The sequence below is a fragment of the Primulina tabacum genome, chromosome 6 (assembly GCF_025594145.1).
Source record: "Primulina tabacum isolate GXHZ01 chromosome 6, ASM2559414v2, whole genome shotgun sequence".
Lineage (NCBI taxonomy): Eukaryota > Viridiplantae > Streptophyta > Magnoliopsida > Lamiales > Gesneriaceae > Primulina > Primulina tabacum.
In genome coordinates this window covers 8215266-8233336 of record NC_134555.1, presented here as the reverse complement: position 1 = coordinate 8233336, position 18071 = coordinate 8215266, and the positions used below count along the sequence as shown (strand labels likewise).

General features: G+C 38.6%; 2 protein-coding genes across 6 annotated transcripts; one reads left to right on the top strand and one right to left on the bottom strand.

Annotated features, from left to right (window-relative positions):
• The first annotated feature begins 642 nt into the window (after positions 1-642).
• Positions 643-3994, top strand: LOC142549092 (pentatricopeptide repeat-containing protein At5g39680). Of its 5 annotated transcripts, none has more exons than XR_012821057.1 (4): positions 643-707; positions 1260-3556; positions 3657-3722; positions 3788-3994. XR_012821057.1 is itself a non-coding variant. In XM_075657854.1 (2 exons), exon 2 carries the CDS (start codon positions 1392-1394, stop codon positions 3444-3446), a length of 2055 nt encoding a protein of 684 aa, XP_075513969.1. In that variant the 5' UTR covers positions 643-707; positions 1260-1391; the 3' UTR covers positions 3447-3994. The 5 variants fall into 5 exon arrangements, 1 of the variants encoding a protein (XP_075513969.1); XR_012821058.1 differs by having other exon boundaries at positions 1260-3560; XR_012821055.1 differs by having other exon boundaries at positions 3657-3994.
• A 143-nt stretch (positions 3995-4137) lies between these two features.
• On the bottom strand, positions 4138-7257 carry LOC142549093 (protein THYLAKOID FORMATION1, chloroplastic-like). The gene is made up of 5 exons (XM_075657855.1): positions 7000-7257; positions 6108-6375; positions 5551-5767; positions 4769-4884; positions 4138-4513 (listed from the first exon to the last, which is right to left on the bottom strand). Exons 1-5 carry the CDS (start codon positions 7196-7198, stop codon positions 4417-4419), a joined length of 897 nt encoding a protein of 298 aa, XP_075513970.1. The 5' UTR covers positions 7199-7257; the 3' UTR covers positions 4138-4416.
• Between the last annotated feature and the right edge of the window lie 10814 nt (positions 7258-18071).

The following is an 18071-nucleotide window of genomic DNA, read 5'->3' as shown; positions in this document are numbered from 1 at the left end:
CCTGTTCTTTTTCTGATATGTGTCACTTTTTCTTACAATAAATTCAAATGCAAATGAAATAGTTTTTAAGCCTGCTTGTTAAACACATTGTCGGAATCGGAACGGTGAACAAACTGAGAGTCTAAACTCCATATTTTACAGAAAATTATATGAAATTGATAAGAAAATACTGATTTTCTATGTTATGGCGGCCGTTTATCAATGTCAATCACTGCAATCCCTCGACTATTCGACCCGAAATTCCGTAATTACATGTCGATCCATTTATGTGGTTCTTATCTTTTCTGGAAAATTATATGTTTTAGTGAATTCATTAATCATTCAACCTCTACACTACCTAAAAAAAAAAAATTTAGCGATGGTCAAATTTTGGCGACGGTTTTGCTATTAGCGACAGTTAATAAAACCGTCGCTAATAGCGACACTTTTAGACGTTTAGCAACGGTTATTAGACGGTCGCTAAATAATTTAGCGACGGGTATAGAAACCTACGTCGCTAAGTAGCGACAATAAAACACCGTCGCTGATCTATGTTAGCAACGGTTCTTGCCTAAACCGTCGCTATTAGCGACGGTCTCGTCGACAACCGTCGCTACATGCCAATATATTCGCCCACTTCGAGCTCATTTTTTCACTACCATTTCTTGTCTGGCTTCTATATCGGCGTGTTTGTGTCTTCTCCGACGACCCGTCTTCCCCTTTTTGAGGTATTAAACTCGAGATTTCATATTTTGAATTTTATTATATCTTGTTCAAATTTCTATTTTTTATATCGTATGTTAATTACTCAAGTGTTGGAAAATATTTTTCCGATTTCCAGATTATGATATTTAGTTTAATTTGTTTTATTATATGTATTAATTTTTTTAATTGGAAAATATTTCTGATTTGTAGATTATGATATATAGTTTAATTGTTTTACTGCATGTATTAATTTTTTTAACAAATGAATAAATGATAACCAATTTAATAATTGTATAAAATATTCAATAAAATATATGTGTTATTTATTTTTTGTAGGATAAAATGGATAACGATAGAAATTGTATGTATCGTCGGTTGGAGAATAGATTTTTAACGAATGAATATTGTGTTGTGTAGAGTCGTTTGTAACATTTGCACTTAGTCATCCTGAATGTTTATTGAATGAAAATACACGATGTCCTTGTAATCGAAAAAAAATGTCATAACAAAATATATTTACACGAAGATACCGTTTGTTTGGCTTCTAAACTTTCCTCGAAATTCGTTCCTTTCAGATGTGTTTGATGAGTTGGAGTCGGAGACATCTCCATGTTTTGAAAGCGTATATCTTGATTTGTGCATATCATTGGGTATAATTTGGACTTGGTGATGTCAAAATTAGAATTCCCTTTTCAGAGACTCCGGCCATGTTAAACCTAAAGGACATAAGAAAGTTCTTAAAAGCTTCATCAGATGTTAAAAACCTCAAACTCGGTAAAAGCATTCATGCCCAGTTGATTATATCCAATCGGTTATCAAGAGACCATGTAATAGAGAAGAACTCTTTGATCAATCTTTACTCAAAATTTGGTGAAACAGTGACTGCACGCCAACTATTTGATAAAATGTTGAAAAGAAATATTGTTTCATGGGGAAGTTTAATGGCTGGATATTTGCACCACGGTTCTGAAGCAGAGGTTCTTATGCTGTGTAGGAACATGGTCAAAGAGGATAAACTGGGCCCAAATAAGTTTATTCTAGCAACTGTTATTTCGTGTTGTTCTAAACGTGGGTTTCTTGATGAAGGTCGGCAATGCCATGGCTATGCTCTGAAATCTGGATTGATGATTCACTCATATGTAAAGAATGTGCTTGTATTGTTGTATTCAACGTGGTCGGCTGTGAAAGAGGCTATGCAGGTTTTGGATTCAGCTCCTCGATCGGATATTTGTACCTATAATTCTCTTTTAAGTGGTTTATTAGATCAAGGGTATATGAAGGAAGCATCAGATGTTCTGGGCATGATGATGGGTGAATGTGAGATTAAAGAGTGGGACATTATTACAGTTGTTAATGTCTTCGGATTCTGTACTCTCTTCAAGGATTTATATTTGGGCAGACAGATTCACAACATAGTATCGAAGATTGGTGTGGATTGTGATTTGTTTGTTGGTAGTGCCACCATAGATATGTATGGAAAATGTGGTGAAATATATTCCATGAGGAAAGTTTTCGACAGCTTACAAACTAAAAATGTGGTTACCTGGACTTCACTATTATCAACTTATATGCAGAATGAGCGCTTCGAAGAAGCACTGAAACAGCTTGCTCATATAGATCTTGAGGATGTTGTTCCTAATGAATACACATTTGTCGTGCTTTTGAACTCATGTGCTGGTTTGTCAGCTGTTGGATGCGGTAAATTATTACATGCACGCGTCGAGAAGATAGGGATGAATTATTACACTAATGTGGGAAATGCTGTGATTTACATGTATTCGAGGTGTGGCCTAATTGAAGATGCCCAAAGTGCTTTCAGACATATCTTATTTCCGGATGTCATATCTTGGAACTCAATGATTTCTAGTTGCTCCAACCACGGACTTGGTGAGGAGGCCTTGACTGTGTTTCAACAGATGTTAGCAGCAAAACGACAACCAAATTATGTAACTTTTGTTGGGGTGCTATCTGCTTGTGCCTCCTTAGGTAGGGTAGATGAAGGGTTTTACTATATGGATCATATGATGCCAGAGATCGGCATTGAACCTGGATTAGAGCATTACACCTGTATTGTGGGGCTTCTGTGCAGGGCAGGAAGGCTTGATGAGGCTGATAACTTTATGAGATCGAAACCAATAAGATGGGATGTCGTTGCGTGGAGAACTTTGCTTAATGCATGTTATGTTCACCGGAATTATGGTTTGGGAAAAAGAGTTGCAGAAATTGTGCTGCATATGAACCCCAATGATGTAGGAACGTATATCTTGATGTCAAATCTGCATGCGAAAGCAAAGAGATGGGATAAAGTGGTGGTAGTACGAAAGGTGACGAGAGAAAGGAAGATAAAGAAAGAGCCTGGACTGAGCTGGATAGAAATAAGAAATGACACGCATATATTTGTTTCAGACGATAACAAACATGTGGAATCTGTTCAGATTCGTGAAAATGTAAACCAACTGTTGGCTGAGATTAAATCTCTAGGTTATCTTCCAGATACAGCTTCTGAGTTGCACGATGTGGAAGACGAACAAAAAGAGGATTATCTCAGTTACCATAGTGAGAAGTTAGCTATATCATATGGACTAATGAAAACACCTCCAGGAACACCAATCCGTGTGATCAAAAACCTAAGAATGTGTGATGATTGTCATTCTGCTGCTAAATATATCTCAAAGGCCACAAAGAGAATGATAATTGTCAGAGATGTCCAACGTTTTCATCATTTTAAGGATGGAAGTTGTTCATGTGCTGACTACTGGTGAAATGAGGGATCTCTTTTAAAGGGATATTAGAGAAAAATATTTCCTGATGCACCAGGTAGGCCATTTGATGATGCAGAAGATAGCCGGATCAAGTACATTTTGACTGCTCCGTAAGTTGTTCTGAACTCTTTATTTGATAAAAAAATTTGATCTGTGGTTGAAGCACTAAATGTCTATTTATTATGTTATGTTTCCTGGTAATTCTTGCAGTCAAGTGATGCATTACGCGGGAGTACTCACAAAGATGATGATTGTAGGAAGTTTTGTACTGTTTAGGTACCATGGAATGTGATTTCTCCTAATTTAGCCGATTTGATATTCTGAAATCAGTATTTTTGTAGATATGCATGCATCAATGTCCTCTGCTTATGGTTTCCTCTTCCTAGTTTTCCACTTAGAGGGATGAGACGTGCTTATCGATTAATGATCATTCAACTCCCCAATCTAGTGGCAATGGTGAAAATACATGTATATTTAGTCTAGTGACTGATTTAATCTATGGACATGTATATTTTGCTATACTGAAAAGAAAAAAGTGATTTAGTTCTCCTCTATGTTTTAGAAATTTTTGAACTTCTATTTTTAACGTTCCATTAATAAGTTTCTAGCTCTGACGCTAGGTATCGAAAGCAATTTGGTGCATCGTCCAAAATATATAGGGTTCTTGGCTAAAAAGCTAAATGACATTCAGTGCAACAAAGTATACTGAAATTCCTTTTGATAGTGAATGCCATTCAACATATTAAAATTAAATTACATTGTACAAAAAAAAAATACAAGGTTCTTTAGATGCTAGCAGTCGATAATATCATCAGGATGTACGTAAAACCTCCAGATTCCAAAGTCTTCTCACCTGATGTGGCCTCTATTCTAACATCTACTTTAACTTTGGATAATAAAACGCTTGTCTTAAAGTTGACCTATGTTCATTCTTCTCCGCGGTCGTTCGAATGTAACAGAAGCGTACTAATTACCGGTCAGCAGATTGGTACTCAACTGAAAATTTTTTGATGGCCTCGTTAGCTTTCTGAGATTCTTCCGCCCGTGCTTCGATTTTCTTTTTCTCCCTGAAACCAAATATAAGTGGAGAATGTGTTATTAAAAGGGCATGCTAATTTGCAGAAATAAGCAGCCTGAGAATGAGAGAGTAATTTACACTTGAATCGATATCCTTGCTAAATTTATTGAAAATAGAAAATAAACCCATAAAAAGAATGAAATCTAGGAGTAGAAAAAGGCATAGACAGTTCAAATTAATTTAAAGCATTTATACAATGGATGAACAGCTAATAGTAAGACATTTGACGAAGAGAACCTTTTACCTGTCGACATACTCTTTTAGAAGTTCTTTCGCTTGAACCAGTTTGGTAAGCAAATTGCGATAGACATCAAGATCCCGATCAACGCTTTTCTTATTCACATTTAGAGCGGCACAAAGCTGCCAAGCATAAAAAACATATAACATTACACTGAAAGCAAATACTCATTTGTATGATTTTTTTCTCTTTAATGTGATACTAATGGCCTGAGGCTACATTCATATTTCCTCAGTTGCACGGCAATTTATGTGTCTATTAATAAACTGATTTGGTGATTTCAATAAACTCACTCATGGTATTGGCCCCGCCATCTCAGCCCAAGTCTTGATTTTGGTTTAAAAAATGTGATGACAAACAAGGTGGTACTTTTACTATTACGAACTGGGAAACTAAAACAATGAGAAGACATCAATAGCCTGTTCTTCTAGGTTATACACCATGGTGCCAGGGAAATGAGGATAGTCTTGATGCACCCCATCTAAAGTTCTTCCATATTCCAGTTTGAGTTGCCCATAAAAGACTCCGAAGCGTAAAGAAAGAAAAGCTGCTGGGCAATCGGAATGGATCTAAGAGAGAAAGTAAAGCAAGATGCTGTTCGCACATGGTTTTGTCTAGACGGCACACACTACCAATATGGAGATGTTTCACGGGCTTTGCAAACACATCCACGAACTGAAACATCTTCTCAATGCTCAGCTAAATGTTCCCTTCAGGAAGTTACTTTATGAGCACTATGCGGAAGAATACCTACAACCAGAGTAGCAACAATAGGCAAAGAATATCACCTTTTCTAATACGATTGGCTCAGTAGCATTTGCTAACTCAAGCAGGCGGAAGAGACCAACCGCAAAGAAGCGGCTGTAGCTGAAACTTCCTGTGCTCCCCGCTCTTTCAGCAATATCTTTTAAATAGCCTTCAACTTCTCCTTCTCTTGATCCAAAATCAACTAAAGTGCTAATAGATTGAGCACGGGCCCATTCTTCTATTTTCACAGCATCAGCCCTGTCGTATAAAAATGCTATAAGAAATTACACTAGTCGCTTGAAATCCGAGAGAGGTCTGCCCCAAAGATAGTAAAAGGTATTTTTCTATATAGAAAAAAAAAAACACTTTTAGACAAAGTTTTGATAAATTAAATAATATTCAGAATTTACAAATATCAAGTCTGTGGCACAGAAGACGCCTCATAGTTCTAGATAAATAATGTACAATTAAAATTGAAATTACCCATTAACTTTGAAGCATAGTTATCCATTTTGAACTTGAGTTGCATCAGCAGTAAATGAACCCAACTAAACAAAAATAGTAATAGCAAATGAACTGCAAAATATTTTACACCTGCCTGTATTGGGCAGGATCCTCCTTTAGAGCCTCGATGTAAGCTTTGAAAATGGCATCCCGATCCTCATCACTTGGGTAACCATCCATGAGTTGATCATACACAGTCACAAAGCCAAGTGCAAACACTGGATTGTACCGGTATGACCTCTTGTATCTCATCAAATGCTGCTGAACAATCAGCTCTTGCAGTACAGTGTTGTATATACTTGGAATTGGTCTTTTATAAGCTTTCAAGAAATTGAGCTTTGTTTCGGATACAGGAGGCACGTCTGAAAAGTAAAGTATTTCCAGATAAAATTTCAGAAGCCACCCTAGAGTAAACCTAAACCGAATCAAAAATTCATCAAGAAAAAGTTTTCGGGAAAAGAATGAGGAAAATCAGAACAATCATGTAAAATTATTATTACCACGATTAAGAATCTATGATAGATTACTCTTCGAAATATTTACACTCGCAGAGAATAGGCAAGTACAGCAATTGGAGTTAACATACGAGGCAACAACAAGATCACTCAAAATGTCATCTGGTCGTCAGAGTAGAACCACAAATTGGCACTTCTCAACCGTTAATTTATGCACAAACAAAAAGCCATTATCAACTCAATCGGTCTAATTTCTATGTGAAAAGCATAGAACAAAAAGAACAAGTCAATCACAGGAAAAAAAAAAAACTGCCTTCAACTTGTACATCCAATTCTGAATTCAGTGTTGGCTACAGTACACATTTCTCCTTAATCTCTTATTTTTCACTAATTCGTTACATCTAAAATTTTGTGATGAAAATTATCACGCTATCACGAAGCATTGGGAAGCTTCACACACTCCCCGGCGGCAATTTCAGAAAACCAATAGAATTCAGCACCAAATTGAATTAAAAAATTGCTGAAACCTGCCTGTGGTAGTGGACATGCAATGAACCACAATACGGGAACTCGAACTCCAAGCACGAAAACTGCACGATTCATACGACACCACACCGCAAAACCTAGCAGCGTTGAAATTCAAAGGGGGCAGGGTATGGAATTTCCGGTCGGATGACTGAGCGATAGCAGTGATTGATACTGAAGTAACGACCGCCATTACAGAGAACATGGAGATCAGTTCAGAGTGGGGATTGGTTCGGATTGGAGGATTATCCGGGTGGGATTTTTCAGAATTATTTTTTGTCTGAAATTTCCCGAGTCACCCAATAAGAAACCGACACGTGAGATCTACGCGTACCTAAGGTTTTTTGCCAACGAAATAAAACAAAATTAGTTTTCTGAAAATGTATTTTCGTAATTTCATAACCTTAAAATACGAGTTCGCAAGGAGCAGGAAAAAAAAAAGACTAGAATTGTATCCGTGATTGAGCCACAATTACGGCTCTGCTCGAACTAGAATTTTAAACTCTAAAATTTTTTTAAAAGATCATATCAAATATTACTATTAAATTTAATTTTTTTTCTCCTAAAATATATATTTTCAACAACTGTTGTAAGGACCGTGTATCGTATTATCGTAAATCCTATATGATTATCGATAATTCATGAATTTGATATGTGATTATACATTTGATGTATATTATGACAATGAAATTGAGAAATGAATATTGAATATGAATTGACGTTGTAAGAGCTCGATTGGAGAACCCGGACGTCAATATAGTACAAAAGTCATATTTGTACAGAACATGTGGCGCCCGGGCGGTAGAATTGATGTATGTTGCGACCGGGTAACATACGACAGGTATCTGTATTATATAATATATGTAGGATTGATTTGATTGATTGGAATGAGATTATGTGTCTATATGCCTTATTTGTTGATTGATGTGGCATACATGACATTGAGATTGAGATATCGATGTATAAAATAAATGTTTTGTTAACACACATCATTTTATGCATACATCGATACATGACATGCACGTTGAGCTATGATCCTTGGATACCTTGATATGATTGGATTGGATTCTGGGGTTTGTGAACACAATCGCTATGCCGGTATTATATGACCCGTAAAGCATAGACAATTGTGGCCCCATATGATTGGATATGAGATTTGGGATTTGATGGCGCTTTGCCGACGCTATCATACGGGTATCCCATATTGGCCGGTGTGCCAGCTCGAGCATTGATTTGATAGCGATTCGTTTGATTCTGACATGTGCTCAGTGGATGGGCATTTGACCTGATACCTCCACGATATACATGTATTGCATAACATATATCATTGTTTAGATATCTGTGGTATATATGATTGGTTGTTCCATACGGAGCTTTGCTCACCTCCAAGGGGGGCTGTTGTTGTATTTGTGTGTGGACAATGGCAGGTACTCCAGGATATCAGGAGACCGGAGAGGGTACTTCTGGAGGGAGCCACAGCTTGGGCTGAGGTTTTATGTTTATGTCTTGTTCCCAGTATATATGTATATGTATCTATATACCGGGGCATGTCTCGAGGATATGAGTTGTTCGTATATGATTGGTTTTGATTACGTGTGGGCATGTTTATGACGTGAGATGAAATACTATTTTTAGTATTCAAATAAAATGATTTGGGCTCATTGTAAAGAAAATTTAAACTCGTTTTCCGCTGTAATTAGTTAACCCTAATCAGATTGCATTGTAATAACGATTAGGAGCTAAGGGCTTCACACTAGATTGGATCTGAGCATCGCTTCGTTGGGCCTTTCTTATTTTCGATATCAAGTTCGGCTCAATTTGCAATGTTGAGACAGTGACAGAATTCCAATTCGAGTGAAAAGTCCAACCAGAAGTACAAATATCCCCGTGTACTTTGGTGACATTGACAGAAGCTAACACAGAATCATGAACTTTACGGCTCAGGGCATCCACAGTAACATTCACCGATCCAGGGTGATATTGAATCTCACAATCAAAATCCTTCAGGATATCCATCCACCTGTGTTGCCTCATATTCAAATCAGATTGAGAAAAGAGATATTTCAGACTCTTATGGTCCGAATATATAACAAACTTTTCTCCGTACAAATAATGGCGCCAGATCTTCAATGCAAACACAATGGCGGCCAATTCAAGATCATGAACATGATAACATGTTTCATGAGATTTCAATTGACGAGACGCATAAGCAACCACTTTGCCATGTTGCATCAGAACACAGCCCAAACCTTTACCAGATGCATCTGTGCACACCACAAATCCTCCGGTACCTGAGGGAATAGTAAGCACAGGTGCTCTGGTCAATCTCGTCTTCAATTCAAGAAAACTAGCTTCACATTCATCTGACCAAATGAATCGCTGATTCTTCTATGTCAGTTGAGTAATAGGTTTAGCTATTTTCGAAAATCCCTCAATAAAGCGACGATAATATCCCGCTAAACCCATGAAGCTACGGATCTCAGGAACATTCGTAGGTCTCGGCCAATTCAATACAGCTTTGACCTTAGCAGGATCAACAGATATGCCATGTCTCGAAATGACGTGGCCCAAAAATATCACTTTGTCCATCCAGAACTCGTATTTGGACAATTTAGCATACAAATGACTAGTACGAAGAGTTTGAAGTACCAGTCTCAAATGTTCAGTATGCTCCTTTTTCGATTTCAAATACACAAGAATATCATCAATAAATACAGTAACGAATCGGTCAAGATAATCTCGGAAGACACGATTCATTAAATCCATAAAGATAGCAGGAGCATTCGTAAGACCAAAAGGCATAACCAAGAATTCATAGTGGCCATACCTCGTACGAAAAGCAATTTTGGACACATCTTCGTCTCGAACTCGTACTTGATGATACCCAAAACAAAGATCAATCTTCGAGTATACAGAAGTACCCTGAAGCTGATCAAATAAATCATCAATACGAGGAAGTGGGTACTTGTTTTTCACAGTAGCCCGATTCAGTTGCCTATAATCAATACACATTCGCATCGTACCATCTTTCTTTCGAACAAATAAAACTGGAGCTCCCCAAGGTGATACACTCGGTCGAATATATCCCTTATCAAGAAGATCCTGTAATTGTTCTTTCGATTCTTTCAATTCCAGAGGTGCCATGCGATAGGGAGCTTTAGAAATAGGCGCAGTCCCCGGCACAAGATCAATACTAAACTCAACTTCTCGATGAGGAGGAAAATCAGGAATCTCATCGGGAAATACATCCGGGAATTCTTTCGCAATTGGAATCTCAGATAAAGAAGACTCCTTCTTCGAAATATCAATAGCGTAGATAAGATAGCCCTCATCTCCATTAGTCAACAATCGGGACATTTCCAAGGAAGATACCAATGGAATTTTGGCTTGGGAACCCTTGCCATAAAAATTCCACTTGGGTCCATCAATCGGTCGAAATCGAACCACTCCATGACAACAATCAACAGTAGCTCGATTTGTTGTCAAGATATCCATGCCAACAATACAATCAAAGTCGTGCATTGGGAGGACAATCAAATTCAGAAATACCACATTATCCTCATATATCAATACACAATTATGCACAACTCTTTCAGACAAAATAATCTTCCCTGCTGGCGTGGCTATCGACAAAGTATCATACAACGGGGTACACTCAATATCGTGAGATGCAACAAATGCATGAGATATGAATGAATGAGATGCTCCTATATCAAATAAAACACGTGCAGGATAATCGCAAAGCGTGCAAATACCTGCAATCACGCCTCCAGGAGCTTCTCTCGCCTGATCCTCAGTCATGGCATACACTCTCACTTGAGGAGGAACTTGGGCACTCTGACCACCCGGTCCTCGATATCGTGGGACACTCGACTGCTGAAAATATGGAACAGGAACAGTAGGTCTCGTCATACCAGGGCCATCTTTAAATCCTGGCTGGGGTTGAGCAGAAGTCGTACCCCTGTTCGGACATACTCGAGAGAAATGGCCTTCCTGCCCACATTGATAACAAGTACCAAACATATCTCGACACTGCTCGATAGTATGTTTACCCCCACAATGGCTACAATAGGGAGCAATCACAGGACTCCCTCTCTGTGATCCACTAGAGCTCGAAGAAGACGAAGAAACAGAACCAGTCTTCTTGAACTTCTTACCTCTCGGCCTCAAAGTAGGCTGCTGAGCTGACACCGGAGGTGGAGGGGTATACTGTGGACCTCTTCTCCTAAGTCCAGCATCGGCTGCCTTGGCTCGTTCAACTGCCTCTGCGTAGCTGGTAGGCAATCCAGAAACAACATATGTATATAAAGCAGGATGTAAACCATTTACAAACCTGTTATATTTTGCCCTCGCATTTCCAGCTACGTGAGGTGCATACTTCAGTAAAGTAGAAAACTGTGAAGCATATTCTGCAACAGTCATCGTTCCCTGCTGCAGATTATTGAATTCATTCTCCTGAGCAGTATAATAAGAAGGAGGGGAATACTGCTCCAAAAACTGGGCCTTGAAAACATCCCATGTGACTTCAATCTCGGTTTCTTTCAATCCAATCTCAGCGGCTTCCCACCAAGATTTTGCTCGGTCTTTCAAATGATAAAGAGCAAGTTTCAGTCTCCGAGCCTTGGAATACTCAACAATATTAAACAAGTGCTCGATATCCTTCAGCCAGGCCTCAGCTCTTTCTGCACTCTCAGTGCCAAAGAACCTCGGTGGTTTCAGATCCTGGAATCGAGCCATCACAACATCCATGGACAACCCTTCAAATTGCCCAACAATCCTCTCAGTACTGCTACTCGCAGTTTCATTTGTGGGATCCATCTACAAATCAAATGATGAATATCACAAATCAATATCAATTTCATAATCTCATCATCTCATATCATCAATCTCATCAAATACTTACTCGAATCAAATCAAGTAGGAGCAAGTAATACAAATAAATCAAATACAAGCGCACAATTCATTTGTGCCTATTCAAGTGTACACAAAACTCAATCGAGCATTCCCAGCTATGCTCTGATACCATCTAGTGTGGGGCCATTAGCTCCTAATCGTTATTACAATGCAATCTGATTAGGGTTAACTAATTACAACGGAAAACGAGTTTAAATTTTCTTTACAATGAGCCCAAATCATTTTATTTGAATACTAAAAATAGTATTTCATCTCACGTCATAAACATGCCCACACGTAATCAAAACCAATCATATACAAACAACCCATATCCTCGAGACATGCCCCGGTATATAGATATATATACATATATACTGGGAACAAGACATAAGCATAAAACCTCAGCCCAAGCTGTGGCTCCCTCCAGAAGTACCCTTTCCGGTCTCCTAATATCCTGGAGTACCTGCCATTGTCCACACACAAAGACAACAACAGCCCCCCTTGGGGGTGAGCAAAGCTCCGTATGGAACAACCAATCATATATACCACAGATATCTAAACAATGATATATGGTATGCAATGCATGTATGTCGTGGAGGTATCAGGTCAAATGCCCATCCACTGAGCACATGTCAGAATCAAACGAATCGCTATCAAATCAATGCTCGAGCTGGCACACCGGCCAATATGGGATACTCGTATGATAGCGTCGGCAAAGCGCCATCAAATCCCAAATCTCCTATCCAATCATATGGGGCCACAATTGTCTATGCTTTACGGGTCATATAATACCGGCATAGCGATTGTGTTCACAAACCCCAGAATCCAATCCAATCATATCAAGGTATCCAAGGATCATAGCTCAACGTGCATGTCATGTATCGATGTATGCATAAAATGATGTGTGTTAACAAAACATTTATTTTATACATCGATATCTCAATCTCAATGTCATGTATGCCACATCAATCAACAAATAAGGCATATAGACACATAATCTCATTCCAATCAATCAAATCAATCCGACATATATCATATAATACAGATACATGTCGTATGTTACCCGGTCGCAACATACCTCAATTCTTCGTTTCCAGTTGATGTAGCTTGAAGATATTGATATTACACTTTATCTACATCAATAACATACTCCAAATCATTAATATGGATTTCAAATATCGTTTAAAACTTCGAAAATTCATATCAAATCATAATCATATCATAATTCAATCCCGACTTCGAATATGAGTTTCTTATCGGTTATTCTACTACATATCAGAAATTCAACTTCAAATACATGTTATTCCAGTACTTTGATATTTAGAGCTGTTGGAACTAGAAGAAAATTACCTCAGTCAGAAACCCTCGACGCGACGATTACAAATATATAATTTGTTTCGCGTTTAGACAGCGTTTCGAAATCGATTTGGAAGAAAGAATTTCGAATTCTCTCGAAGCCCCTCGAACTCTCTGAAAGAAAAGTGAAGAAAGAAAGAAGAAAAGAAAGCATTCTTATCCTCACCGCTTAGGCGCTCGGGCGGTAGAATTCTCGTGCCCGAGCGCGAGACATTCTGTCCCCGAGAATTGTTTATGCCGCGCTCGGGCGCGGAGTGTTCTGCCCGAACACTCATTTCATATATCCTGGTGCTCGGGCGGTCATTTTCTACCGCCCGGGCGCCACATGTTCTGTACAAATATGACTTTTGTACTATATTGGCGTCCGGCTTCTCCAATCGAGCTCTTACAACGTCAATTCATATTCAATATTCATTTCTCAATTTCATTGTAATAATATACATCAAATGTATAATCACATATCAAATTCATGAATTATCGATAATCATATAGGATTTACGATAATACGATACACGGTCCTTACAACTGTCATATCAATATAATTATCTCTTGTATTTCATTTTTTCATATTTATAAATTTTATTATTAAATTATATTTTGTAACAACATATACTTTAAATCAAATAATCGTGGCTACTAATAAAATTTAAATAACCTCAATCAGTTCGGACACGTTATTACAAATGATTTAAATGTTAGTAACATTGTTATATCTATCATGTCAAGTTTAAAACATTTATTTCGTGCATTGAGTATCGGAATACGCATATGAAAGAGTATGAAAATTGACATATGTGAATATCAGAAGATATTAATGAGCTAGGACCAATATGACAATGGAATAGGAATGTAGTACGTTGAAAATTGACATGTTGATGTGAATATGAAGATATTGACGAGTGGAAATGAAGTGGTGTAATGAAAAGTTGAACGAGATGTATTAATGTGCAAGAAATGAGAAGAAAAGTGTGGCATGGATACAATTTTTAACATAACTATCAGGATATTAATCATATTGATATGAGACCACTTATATAGAAAATCCAAGGAGTAGGACTACAATTTTTATGTTTTGTGTTTGGTCCAAATCCATTGAAAAAAAGGTCAAAATCGCCCTAAAATATGTCGTGTATGTCGTCATTCCTATACTGACACATTTTGGTAAATTGAGTATAACATTTTAGTATTACCTTCGAATTGAGTTAGGCTAATTTCAAATTAAAGACAGGATGTTGAGTTAAAAAATTTATGTTGACCATTTTCACAAATTTGGAATGCAAAGTCAAGAAAATGCGCTATAGCAGCCATGTTGGTCTACCCCAACGCCCTGATGCAAGGAAAATGAGCAGCAATTCGAGAAGGGCGCACTCGAGCGGTACTTTTAGTCTGCCCCAGCACCCCTGCAGCCAAAAATAATTGTGTGAGTGTGAAAGAGCGCGCCCAGCGGCTTTTTTTGCCCGCCCTAGCACCCATATGCAAAAGTGTGACTTCCATACACGATTTTGGTGATTTGAATCATTAGGGCTCAACTTGGTAGCCTCATTTCCCCATTTTCAAATCACAAAACACAAAAAATTTAAACGGAAAGTCAAGAGTTCAAGGTTTGTTCCTCAAATTGTCATCAATCCATCCATCTCCACTTTGAATTGGAGTTAGAATCAAGTTCTAAGCCAAGAATCCTTTTCTATGGTTGTAGGTATTCACCTATTAATTATTTTATATGTGTAGATGACCACCTAGGGTGAATTCTGAACATATGCTTAAGAACAAAGTTATTGATTGAATTATTGATGTATTTGACATATTAGAGTCAAGGAACAAATTATAGATGTATTTGACATACTAGAATCAAGGAAATATGTTCCAACAAGTGTTATTAAGTTGAAACAGTAAGTAGGCATTATTTGTTGATGTAATTACATGAGCATATTACGAGTTTCAATTGTTTTTCAAGGATTATTGATATATGTATTTGTAGTATGCTTTTATTGATTGAAGCATACCATAATTTTTTATCGATATGTATTGTATATGTATTGCATATAAAAGAACATGAATTTTTACAAGTCAAGTGCTATGACATGAATATGGAAAATGTTAGATGAAAACATGTTATATGATATATGAGTGTTGACAACAAGGGGTAGTTATAAATCCACCAAATCTATTGGTAAATAAGGACATAGTTCGTGCGATCTTCACGGTAGATTATTAGCGCCTTGGATCCTATAGTCATCCATAGGACATGATACATGGTCAACCACAATAGCTCCACGGTATACATGGATATCCTATAACCTGTACAAAGTTTTCATTACATGTTTAAAGATTCCTGATATAACCCGGGTGAATCGGATACGATATAAGTGGGCAATTCACCGAATAATGAAGATAATTTAATGTTTAGGAGATTTGAGTAAAGATAATGGCTTCAATAACACCTGCAAACAAGAGAGAAACTCGTGAATGGGCACCGGAGGAGTGTCTGGCGTAGCCACTCCGATGCTAAAGTCAGGAGGTTGAAAATGAAGAGCACAAGCAATATATATGAGAATATATATGTATGCTTGAGAATTCAAAAATCAAGAATCCGTAATGAGAAGTATACATGCTATTTATAGTAGTAAATCTCATCATTACCTTATTTTCATTGTCAACTGCTAAGTATGGTAAGACGGCTGCCCATATTTTCTGATGACTTATATAACACGCCAAATACATGTTGTTCTGACAGATAAGATTGCCCATATCAATATACTCGAGTATGATGCGCTTCTCGAGGTAGCCCGGGTGGTAAGGTACCCGAGCGCTTGTATGAGTGCCCAGGCTCTTAATTGCCCGGGAAGAGAATAAATGCTCGGTTGATGAAGATAGTACCCGGCACATTGGCTCTGATTTGGGCTATCCACTTAATACTTCGGGTCGTCCATGACCCGGATCCTTATGGGGGTATCACCACCCATCCCTAAAATAGTCGGGCTAGAGTCTTACTCGTTGTCCCGATCAGTATTGCTTGGGCTTCCGTAGAAAGATTATTCACTCCAGATTATAAAAACATCGAGGGCTTTAAATATCTCATAGATGGGATGAGACGCCGGGGCCTAATATCTACCGCGCTCTGAATATGATGCCGAGACCTCATGTCTCCCGGACATTAAATAAGATATCGGGGCCTAATATCTCCCGGATTTTGAATATTCTTGTCGTTTAGTATTCTCGGACAGTCGAGATGATATAATGATGACGCGTACCTCAGCATTTAAAACCGCCGAAAAACTTTCTGAATTCCGAGATAATAATAAGCCTGACGCCTCGATAACTGTGCATGTCCTTTCATATGTCTGCACAATTTTCTAGATGCATCCTGACCGTCCGATCTACCTCTTGATCAACAGTTGAGATCATATCCCCCTTCGCCTATATAAAACCAAACACCCCCTTCATTTGTCACTTTCTGCAATTTTAAATTTCAAACTCCCTCAAACCCTCTTCCCCCTTTGCGGCGCAGTGCTTTCCCAGCTCAGGCGATCCTCAACCACCGTTACAACTCCGTTCGCAAAGTCACCGCCTTTCTTCTACCACACTCATAAGTTCTTTCTCTATCATCTTTTCCAAAATGTCTAATTCCACCTCTTCAACCTTCGGAGCGAATGCGCGAGGCTCGTCTAGCTACGAGTCCACCGCGATGCGCTCCGATTCATCCCCTTCTCCTCCCCACCCCCCCATCGTCTTCTCGTCCTCACTTCCAAATAGGGATGGCAATGGGCCAGGACGGGGGCGGATTTGCCATCCCCATCTCCATCCCCGAATTTCATCCCCACCCCCATCCCCGCCCCCATCCCTGCTTTTTCGGGTTCGGGGAATCCCCAAACCCGAAACTTCGGGGATCAACTTCCCATCCCCGTTTCAAAAATATTAATATGGCAATACGATGATGGATTCAGAGATTTTCTCAATTCAAAATTTATTATTATCTATTATTATTATTATAGATAATATTAATATCAATATTAATAATAATATTATTAATATTTTAAAAAATAATATTATTATTATATTATTAATACTAATAATACTATTATTTTATTATTGATATTATTTTCGGGACGGGTTCGGGGATTTCGGGGATGGGGATATAATCTCATACCCGCCCCGAACTAAATCGGGGATTTAAAAAAATCCCCGAACCCGAACCTAAACCCGAAAAAATCGGGGATCACCATCCCCGATTTTTCGGGTTTAGGTTCGGGTTCTGGGATTTTTTTAAATCCCCGATTTAGTTCGGGGCGGGTATGAAAAACCGGGGATCCCCATCCCCGTTTCGGGTTTTCCCCGTGGGGAAAGTTGTCATCCCTACTTCCAAAAAACCCAAGGCCCACCAGTCAAAACCTTCTTCTTCTGGCCCTTCTCGAGCTCTGAAACAGAGCAAAGGTAAGGGCAAAGCCCGAGCTTCTAGTCCTCTCCAAACTGAGACTTTGGGATTCCCTGGTTCGCCTCAATGAGCGGCACACTGCGCTCGGGGGCTGACAAGGAGCTCCAAATCCTAGGATTTATCCCTTCCAACTTTCCTATCATAATTCTTGGGCCTTCTGATAGGGCAGACAGCCTTCCCCCTGGGTACACCATTTTCTTCCGGGACCAAGTTAGGAATGGTCTCCGGTTCCCCGTCCTTCTTTTTACATTGCGGTCGTCAACTTTTTTAGTGTGCCCATTAACCAACTCCTTCCGTATCATGCACTACAAGAAAAATGATTTTCCGCAGCACGTCATCAACAGCGTGCATTAAACGCACGCTGCGAATACTACTTTTCACGGCGTGCACCATATGT